Genomic DNA, 9,928 nt, shown 5'->3' with positions numbered 1-9,928 from the left:
AATGTTTATCTTTGTACTTTGTAAGACGCATGTAACTAGATTCTCTTTCAGCATATCACCACCCAAATATTTGTTTGTGTCCTTATTAATTCAGAATCATATTACTATATATCGCCACATGTTTGGTGATATGAACAAATTAACTATAATATATAATAAATAAAATTCTACAATATACCAAATAGTAAAAATAAAAATAATGAATATTGAAAATAGAAGTTCTCACCTTAACGCGATTATATATATATATATATATATATATATATATATATATAATCACGTAAAAAAAGTAATAGGAGACTACAGATGAGCTAGCGGTACTATAATGGCCAAAGAGCATTAAAATATTGAAGATAATCTTGTAAAGGGATTTGATGTCAATTAAGTAGGGAAGTTGATCACATCCATTACAGTGGAATAACGTTATTTAAATAAAAGGCCATGATGAAAACAAAAACATCTGAAGTGACATTTATGTTGTTTTGTGAATTTTATAATGTCAAGTAGTTTTAGGTTTGATAGATGATTGAGCTTTTAGATCAAATTACAACTGTGATCAACTAAGTTATCATTGTGTGATATCAATCTACCACGTAAATTCTGGTAACATCATCACATTTATTTTAAGAAAAAAAATGTTATATTAGTAGATGACACCCCAAGAAATATATAATATTACACTTTCATGTAGTGATTGTGAATTTTTGTAAGGTTTCAAGTTTGATTCTCTGTGGAAGCTGTTTATTGACTTATTTGGTTTGAACTGATCAGTTATGAATTGGACAATCTAGACTGATTTATTTTCCTGTAGTCATTTGTCGATTAGTATCAGGAGATTGACTGAAATCACGCATTATTTGAGTAACTATTGTAGATTTTTCAGTAAATTAAAATTATTGAAATCCACAACTATTATTCGAAGTGTGTGAAAAATGCAAATTCTACTTAATGGATCATAGGTAAAATATGTGCAACATACTTGATGAAGAAGGACCTGCAAACATTTCTTGATAAAAGTTTAAGGTAATAATGGGGTGATCAGAATTTGCACAATTTGAACATCTTCAACATAGTTTGGCTACCCAGCAAACTATTGGTGTTTGCTACTGCGTTTATTAAATCGATTTTTCTCTTCCTCGGAGAATCTCTGGCGCCGCCGTTTTCCGATAATGACGCCGACGGCGATGACGGGGGTAATGATGACGATGACGAAGGTGGGGATGATAACAATGACGATGACGACGGCGGTGACGAAGAAGTGGAAGAGGAGCGCGGCGGCTCCGTGGAACGCGCGCGCCGCCGGGGCTTCACTCTATGCGGTTCCGGCATGTTTGATCCGATTAGGAGAGGGAAATTGAGCAGAGCTCGCGAGCCGCGCAGCTTGAAGGCGGTGCGGTCGTAAGCCAACGCCGCATCCTCCGGCGTTTCGTACGTTCCCAGCCAAATCCTCGCGCCTTTCCTCCCCGGATCCCTTATCTCCGCCGCGAATTTCCCCCACGGCCGCCGCCTCACGCCCCGGTACCGCTTCCAATCCGCAGACGAACTATCCGCTGCCGCCGTTTTCTTCGGCGCTGCATTCGGCGGCGGCGACGGAGAACTATGATTGGATGCCCCCGCAATATTCGCGTCCGACAACATCAGCAAATCCGAAAGTTCGGAGTGATTAAGGAGAATGTCGAGAGTCGGTAGATCGTCGTCGGAGAATGTCAACTCCAACTCCGGCGATTCCGTTTGTTCTTCTTTTGGTTCCATTCTTTTCTTTTATTAATTTCCTCGAGGCTATATGTTCTTATTTGTGGGTTGGCTTTCGAGTCATCAAGGGGACACTCTGATCTATATGCTCTAGGTAGATATGTGTGTATATATACGTGTATGTATGTGTATGTATATATGTATGTATGGCTGCATCATATATGGTATATTCATCATATATTTTCATTGTTGGTGAATAATTTAATTCTCATTATTTAATTAGGGTTATAGTATAGTAGTCACTTTTATAAGGTCAAAATTTTAAAATAGGGTTTCATTCATAAGTTTTGTTCATTGTCTCTATCAACGCATCATTTAATAATAATTATATATAAGAAAGAATTATCGGTACGGGGTTAGCTCATTGGTATTTAGGAGAAGAAATCAATGCTCGAACTTCGACAGTGACAGTAAAGATTATGTCCAAAGTGGACAGATCCCTTGTGCATACGTACCGGTATTTAATCCTGTCTGGTGAGTCATTGAGTCACCGTGATTTACATCCTTCTAAATGCTATGTCAGACTTGGATGTGGGGACCTTTGAGGTTGGAGATTCAACTGAATTAGTCGGAAAGTTAGCTTAGCTTGGTAATAACACTGGTTTTAATTTTGACCCAAAGAGATTGCATTGTTTTTACTGAGGTTTAGTTACTAGGTAGAGAATATAATATCGACGGCTGAGACGAGATTCATTTGTATATTGAAAAAGATAGCCCTACATACTGTAATAAGATTCTCTTGGAAAATTATTTTAAAAATATAAATATTTTTTTTTAAATGGAGGAAATGTGCTACCTGACTTTGTTGTCTTCCCTTTATCACTAATTTACTTATAAAAAGGATAATAGAAACAAAACACAATACGTAATATAATAAGAATAATAATATGCCATCAATATATTAATTTTATGGATGACAGATATATATTTGTTTAAAACAGTAGGTGATGTTAATCATGTGTTGTTCAATTATTGATATTATTTTTTGACGTACATCGTATGTATGTCGCATGTATGGGTATGCAAATGATCCAATTCAATGATATTTATTACAAGTATAAAATTTATAAATATTATTCTCTCCAATCGAGGTACTATATTTTTTTTAATAAATTTGAATCTAACAAGAGCTCATCTGTAATCAGCTTAATTAGTGTGAGTGGTCGTACACTCTGATCTCATCTTTAATTAGTATTTATATTAGCCATTGGCTAATTAATTTAGTCTAATAAATGCAACGGCTCCATATAATTAAGTTTAAGTGTACAAGAATGACTCCGCTCTATAATAAGTGTCGCGACTCCTTAATAATTGTTATATATGCACCTTAATAAGTGTATTTGCTCCGTGTTAAGTGCAATCATTTCACTTACTCTCTTCTCATCTCATGACTGTTACTATTTATTGTCTTAATTACTTTCACTGTTTTGAGTTAAATTAAAAATATTTCAAATCAAGTTTAATAACTTATCCGATTTTCTCATCACTGACATAATATATAGATCCATTGTATTTGTATAAGAACAAAAAATAAAGAAGACATAAAAAATATAATCATATAGTAAAATTATTGATGAGTTATTATTTTATTATTTGTATTATTATTCTGGGGAACAGTATGGGATCACATGGAATCAACTGTCATAAGCTTTCTTTTTTTTTTTTTTAAATGAATATTGCTGACACAACCACGTTTAATTATTATTATTATTATTATTATTATTATTATTATTATTATTATTATTATTATTATTATTACTATTATTATAGTATGTATTTCTGTAATTATAACATATTAGAGTATTAGTGATAAAGTTGAAGTAACTTTGAGGCTAATAAACTATGATTAATGAAATTTTGGAGCTATTGGAGACATAGAATCCGCACACATAAACATATGCCATATTATTAGTTACTCTCTAATTTGTATAATATAATAACAATAACAATTAATAACAATAACAATATGTTGTCTTTTTTTTACGTTATATTATAATTAAATATCAAAGTTATATTACAAAATAATGTTGGCTTATACGCATTTTTTTTAAAAATCAATTATTATAAATTGGGGTGTGTTTGGTGGATCAAATATTGAAATCAAAATAGTAATGAGAACCAAATGCCTTGTAATGGTAATGAGTTTAAGTAAAAAGAGTCACTTTATTTAGTAGTAAATAAGAATTGGAATCAAAATAATTAATTAATTAATTAAAATTAAAATTATATATATATATATATATATATATATATATAAACATATATAAAAAGATTTGAATTTTTAATTTGAGATAACAAAAGTAAGTAAATAAACATGATAATAGGTATTAAAACCATAATAGGGTGCAAGAGTCCCCAACCAATCGTTATACCCTGTACCATAGCGCACATAGCATTGTGCACCCACGCCTTCCAAAACGACGTCGTTTTGGGAGGCGCGGTAGAGAATTGACGTGATTATGTGTATTTGTTTATATAATTATGTGTATTTATTTATACAGTTATGTGTGTTTGTTTATTCAATTATGTGCATTTATTTATACAATTTTATGTATTTTTTATACAGTTATGTAAAACGACATCGTTTTGCATCACGGCGCACAATGCAATGCGCGCGCTAGTGCACGATATAAATTGCCGTCCCCAACCATAAGCATGGACCATATAAATAATATTAAGAATAAAGTTGTCCTGAAATGGTTGGCCAAGTGAATAGAGTATGTTTTTCGTACTACAACGTACAAAATCACGAGTTTAATTTTTGTCAACTTCTTTTTGATCGATCTATCACATAGTATCTTCTTAGTACGATTTACCTCTCTAGACTATTAGAGTGAGGAACAAAACAAAGTTTACTATGTTCACACTGATTACGAGTTTTAACTTGCATAGAACTGATCACTGCATTTTGATTGAGAACAATTAAACAAAAATAATTACTATCAACGCATTCAATAATTACAACCAACAAGATGGATCGACTTAAAGCCATCACAACTTTTGCTGGGGAAATATTTCTAATAGATATTAATGACAGTAATTAAAATTTGTTTAAAGTTATAAGTGGACGTACGGTATCGGAGTTGGATTTCATGCCTACAAAAGGCCAAATTTCTGGGCAAAATTAATCCCTGAGCTTTTCTTGGGTTTTGTTTATTATCTGAGTACCAATTGAAGTGTTGGTCGAAATTGGATTCCAGAGATAGCGTTCATGAGATTGGTTTTGGCTACGGCATTTATTAACTCAATCTTTCTCCTTTTCGGAGACTCGCCGTCGACGGAAGACGACGGCGAACTGGGGAGAGGCTCCGGCGATGTTTGCTGCCGTTTCCTAGGCTTCACTCTGACCGGATCCGGTGCGTCGGGGCTGCCGATAAGGTGCGGGAAATTTAGGACCGCCCGTGACCCGCGCATCTTATACGCCGCACGGTCGTAAGCCACCGCCGCATCCTCCGCCTTCTCGTACGTCCCCAGCCATATCCTTAACCCCCTCCGCTTCGGGTCCCTTATCTCCGCCGCAAACTTCCCCCACCGCCTCCGCCTCACCCCCCGGTACCTCCTCCAGTCCCCACGCCCGTCGTCCGCCGCCGCATGCCCGGAGCCCTCCACCACCGACTGTGAATTTTCCTCAATTATTTCGAATTCATCAGAGTGAGGATTCATTCTAAAAAGTACATCGGAGAAGTCGGAATCGTTGAGGAGATGTTGGCTTATGGATTCAAGAAGGAAAAGATCGGAGTTTGAGAGATTTTCTTGATACATTATATTCTTCGGAGCTTTTAAGGTTTGAAAGTTGAAAACCCTTTTTTTTCTCTTTGTATGAAGAGATGGATAGATGACTGTTGATGGATGCAAAGGTTGCTAGTGTTTGCTTATATATATGGATGGTTGTCCCTTTCAATGGCGTAGAGGCATATACATTTGTTTATAGCTTATTGACCGGCCTATATGATAATTTATTTAATTAATTTGCTTCCTTGAAGATTCCAAATGCTCATCAAGCTTCCTCGAAGAATACCTACAAATATTTATAATGTTTACTATATGTATATATTTAGATCATAACTTTCATGCATGATCGAGTTATGTTATGGATAATTAAATAATGAAAATAAGATTTAAACTATAATAAATAAATTACTTTTTATACATATTTTTGTCCAAATTGAATAAATATCTAAAAACATAATACTCTATCTGACAGTTATCGTCATGTTCGATAGCAAAATGTTGAGCTCGACACTCTCTAAGTCACCACTACCCAATAAACTGTCAGATCAAACGATGACCGCTATACTAAAAGTTATAACTAATAAGCGCAATTTTGTTTTCTTATATTTGCATAACACTTGACGCTATATTTTGATAGTAAGATATTGTACTTAATTGACTCTTTAAATTAAACTTGATCCGTCCAACCACGTGAAAATTTATAGAATATGATAGCAAGAGCTTTATAATTCTATTATTATAATATTATTATTATTATTAGTTTTTTTTTTTTTTTGAAAGGTTATTATTATTTATTACTAGTTATGCATAATTATATATGATTCTGTCAAAGGTGAGTCATAACAACGCGGATAAAACCTTATTAAATATTATTAGTTCGGGTAAAAAGAATCTATATAGGTCAATTATGCAGTTATAGAAGTTTGAAAAGTATATCATATAGTAATATATCCACTCAAAAATCAAAACATAGGGGTTTTTTCAACTATGTTCAAAATATAGATTAATTAATTGAACAATCTATATATGTTAATAACTTAACTTTGTAGACAGACAACTAATTGAGGAACATATGAATTATGTAAATATATCTTATGATTCACTCTCTTCATCAAATCTCATATATAAGAGCTGTAAAAGCTTTTCTTGCGATTATACCGAGATCTACTAATTAAACTTCTAAAACAAAACAAAAAAAATAAAAATTTCTTAAACAAAAAAAATAAAAATTTCTTAAGATAGGGTATATATATATATATATATATATATATATATATATATATATATATATATATATATATATATATATCACCTTATCCCCATATCGGTGACTTATTGTTCTGGGAAAAGACGAGATCAGATAAATAACACCGCCAACAAGTTTTGAACAAAGAGGAATAGAGCACGTGGCATTTTTAGAAACGTAACATTAGCGTTTCATTGTATGCGTGTCTACATAGGCGCTAGCCACGACCAGTAACGTTTCTTTATGGTTTGTCGTGTAGTTCTTCATCAATTTCATTCATTGGTACTTCAAAACATTGGGAAGGGTGACCGAGAGAGAATTGGAGATAAAGTTTTTGTAAATTTGAAGATAATTAATTAATTATGGTTAATGAGAATTATTCTTGGACAAAAGTTTGGAAGGTTGAGTTTAACTGTCTAATATATTCTTATTGGTGAAATTGATGAAATGTAACACGACCGTACCTGTTATGTATATATAAAAAAATATTAGACGACTGAGGCATAGAGAGGTGAGTTCAGTATCATGTCATTGAAACGTGACATTGATTGCTACGTATACGCATATATAAAGAAATAAAATCGCACCTCCACTACTAGCGATATATAGCTTTTAGTGTAGTGATAAACGTTTGATTGTATCTAAGACTGACAAGTGCCGCGAAATAAACGTTAGGTGAAAGCTTGGAAAGTCAAATTCAACATTCTACCATTGAAACGTGACACTAATTGTTGCACAAATATAAGTAAATAAAGTTGAGCATTTGCTACTAATAACTACTCCGTATAACTTTTGACGGAGTGCTAGACGTTTGATACAAACAAGAAACAAAGTTATACCTCCATTACAATTCAAGCTATAGATTTAGTTTAGTATGTAGTAAAAGCAAGTATGTTACGTAGCACACCATCTTATTATCGAAACAATGTTGATCCTGACAATTATATATATATATATATATATATATATATATATATATATAAATGAAATTAGAGGAACCCAAAGTACTATACTTGCATGTGAAGTGTGAACTTAGTGTAGACATATGGAATCTTCACACGTAAACATATGCATGCCTCGTTACCTCAAATTTGTTGTTTATATATGTGTGTAATCTTTAATTTCTATAATATATATAATTATACATGTGAGAGGAGAGCATCATTTTATAAAAATGTTATGAAATTCCCTATTTCACTTCTTTTTCATGTGCTTCTTTGAAAATTCTCATAACTCATTAAAGAATATAATATATAATTAAATAGTGTATATTATGTTTTATCGCGTGATATTATAGAGTAACTAATAAAAATAAGATGTACAATTTAGAGTGTAATACTGTACGGTTAGTATATACATTGACATCTATCGGTGGCACAACATACACTATACTGTATAGAGTCAGCTTCAACATATTAAGTTAGCTTGTAACGTAACGTAACTCAGCAACACGCACCAGAACGACTGTGGGGTGTTTGGTAAATAGTTGTTAACTGATTGGATTAGTGGGTTTGAGTAGTTGATAATTAGCTGATTGTAGAAATATATTTGGTAAATTAGATGTTAGCGGATAGCTGATTACATACAAAATGACTTTAGCTTTTTGAATTTTTAGTGTTTTGGTGCAATAAGCTATTACAAAAACGCTAATTAATCTAACACTCATATTGATTGTTTAATCAAGTCAAACGTCTAATAATGGTCAAACAAGTCAAATTGACTCTTAAGCTAACTATTTTATCAAATAGGACATGGTGTAAACTCATATAAATAATAGCTAGTTGCATGGAATGAAGAGATTATTTTCTTGAGACATCATTTAATTTCCTAGCTTGTACTGAATTTAGTATATATGTAATACAAATATTTGCTTCATATATACGATGACATTTCATTGAGGTGCCTACAATTCAACGAGGGGATTAGTTTTGTATTGGACACTGAAAATTCTGGGTACATAAAAAAAAAAAAAATCACATCATCCGTTGAATTAATGGCAATTTGGGGAATATTTCAACCGATCTTAACTAATGACAATAATAATTAAAAATTGTTTAATTAGGAGTTAGAAGTGGACTGTGTCCGAGTTAATTGGATTCCAGAAATTGCGTTCATGAGATTGGCTTTGGCTACGGCGTTTATTAACTCAATCTTTCTCCTTTTCGGAGACTGCAGGCTTTCCACTGAAGAAGACGATGACGACGGCGGCGAAGTGGGGAGAGCCTCCGCCTCCGCCTCCGGCGAAGATTGCAGCCGCCTCCTAGGCTTCACTCTAACCGGCTCCGGTGCGTCGGGGTTGCCGATAAGGTGCGGGAAATTGAGAACCGCCCGAGACCCGCGCATCTTGTACGCGGCACGGTCATAAGCCAATGCCGCATCCGCCGCCTTCTCGTACGTCCCTAGCCATATCCTGAATCCCCGCCGCTTTGGGTCCCTTATCTCCGCCGCAAACTTCCCCCACGGCCGCCGCCGCACCCCTCGGTACTTCCTCCAGTCCCCCTCCGCCTGTGACCCACGCGCCTCCGCACGCCCCTCGTTCGCCACCTCATTCCCCGGCTCTGAAATATTACTTGAGTCATGACTATATGTTGTATCACTCCATTCATGGGACGAATTCGTCCTCAATAACATATCAGAGAAATCGAAACTTAAGTCATGACCATCGACTGGATCAGTCAATTCATGGGACGAATTCATCCTCGATAATATATCGAAAAAATCAAAACTTGAGTCATGACTATCGACTGGATCAGTCAAGTCATGGGACAAACTCTTGATCAAGTCATGGGACGAACTCTTGGTCAAAAGTATATCGGAGAAATTGGAATCATAGAGGAGATGTTGGCTTATAGATTCAAGAAGGGAAAGATCGGAGCTTGAGAGATTTTCTTGATTCATTTCTCAATCAACTTGATGATCTTTAGGGTTTTTCTGAAAATTGTTTTTGTGTGTAGTGATGAGTGTTGATTGATGGATGCAAATTAAAGGTTTTGTCTTTGCTTATTTATATGCATAGACCCCTTCGTAGGTGTAGATGCCTATACATTTGTTTATTATATTCTGATTTTCTAAGAAGATTCCAAATGTTCATCACGCTCTCGGCTTCCAATAATACAAACAAATATTTATAATATATACAATACATAATTAAATCATATATATACCACGGAATACTATATGCATTCTCTAAATTAAGTA

General features: G+C 34.0%; 3 protein-coding genes across 3 annotated transcripts; all 3 read right to left on the bottom strand.

Annotated features, from left to right (window-relative positions):
- Positions 1-929: 929 nt before the first annotated feature.
- On the bottom strand, positions 930-1,902 carry LOC109155772 (ethylene-responsive transcription factor 13-like). The gene has a single exon (XM_019303420.1). The coding sequence runs from the start codon at positions 1,750-1,752 to the stop codon at positions 1,039-1,041; it is 714 nt and encodes a 237-aa protein (XP_019158965.1). The 5' UTR covers positions 1,753-1,902; the 3' UTR covers positions 930-1,038.
- A 2,741-nt stretch (positions 1,903-4,643) lies between these two features.
- Positions 4,644-5,584, bottom strand: LOC109155792 (ethylene-responsive transcription factor 2-like). Its single transcript, XM_019303441.1, has one exon. It carries the CDS (start codon positions 5,512-5,514, stop codon positions 4,909-4,911), a length of 606 nt encoding a protein of 201 aa, XP_019158986.1. The 5' UTR covers positions 5,515-5,584; the 3' UTR covers positions 4,644-4,908.
- A 3,131-nt stretch (positions 5,585-8,715) lies between these two features.
- LOC109155811 (ethylene-responsive transcription factor 1-like) lies at positions 8,716-9,691 on the bottom strand. The gene has a single exon (XM_019303464.1). The coding sequence runs from the start codon at positions 9,626-9,628 to the stop codon at positions 8,789-8,791; it is 840 nt and encodes a 279-aa protein (XP_019159009.1). The 5' UTR covers positions 9,629-9,691; the 3' UTR covers positions 8,716-8,788.
- Between the last annotated feature and the right edge of the window lie 237 nt (positions 9,692-9,928).

The sequence above is a fragment of the Ipomoea nil genome, unplaced genomic scaffold (assembly GCF_001879475.1).
Source record: "Ipomoea nil cultivar Tokyo-kokei standard unplaced genomic scaffold, Asagao_1.1 scaffold2704, whole genome shotgun sequence".
In the NCBI taxonomy this organism is placed as follows: Eukaryota; Viridiplantae; Streptophyta; class Magnoliopsida; order Solanales; family Convolvulaceae; genus Ipomoea; species Ipomoea nil.
Note: the sequence above shows the minus strand (reverse complement) of the source record. Positions and strands in the feature narration are given on the sequence as shown.

What these genes read in the sequence shown, in the direction of transcription:
- LOC109155772 (XM_019303420.1), bottom strand. Translation starts at nt 1,752, where the DNA reads ATGGAACCAAAAGAAGAACAAACGGAATCGCCGGAGTTGGAGTTGACA.
- LOC109155792 (XM_019303441.1), bottom strand. Translation starts at nt 5,514, where the DNA reads ATGTATCAAGAAAATCTCTCAAACTCCGATCTTTTCCTTCTTGAATCC.
- LOC109155811 (XM_019303464.1), bottom strand. Translation starts at nt 9,628, where the DNA reads ATGAATCAAGAAAATCTCTCAAGCTCCGATCTTTCCCTTCTTGAATCT.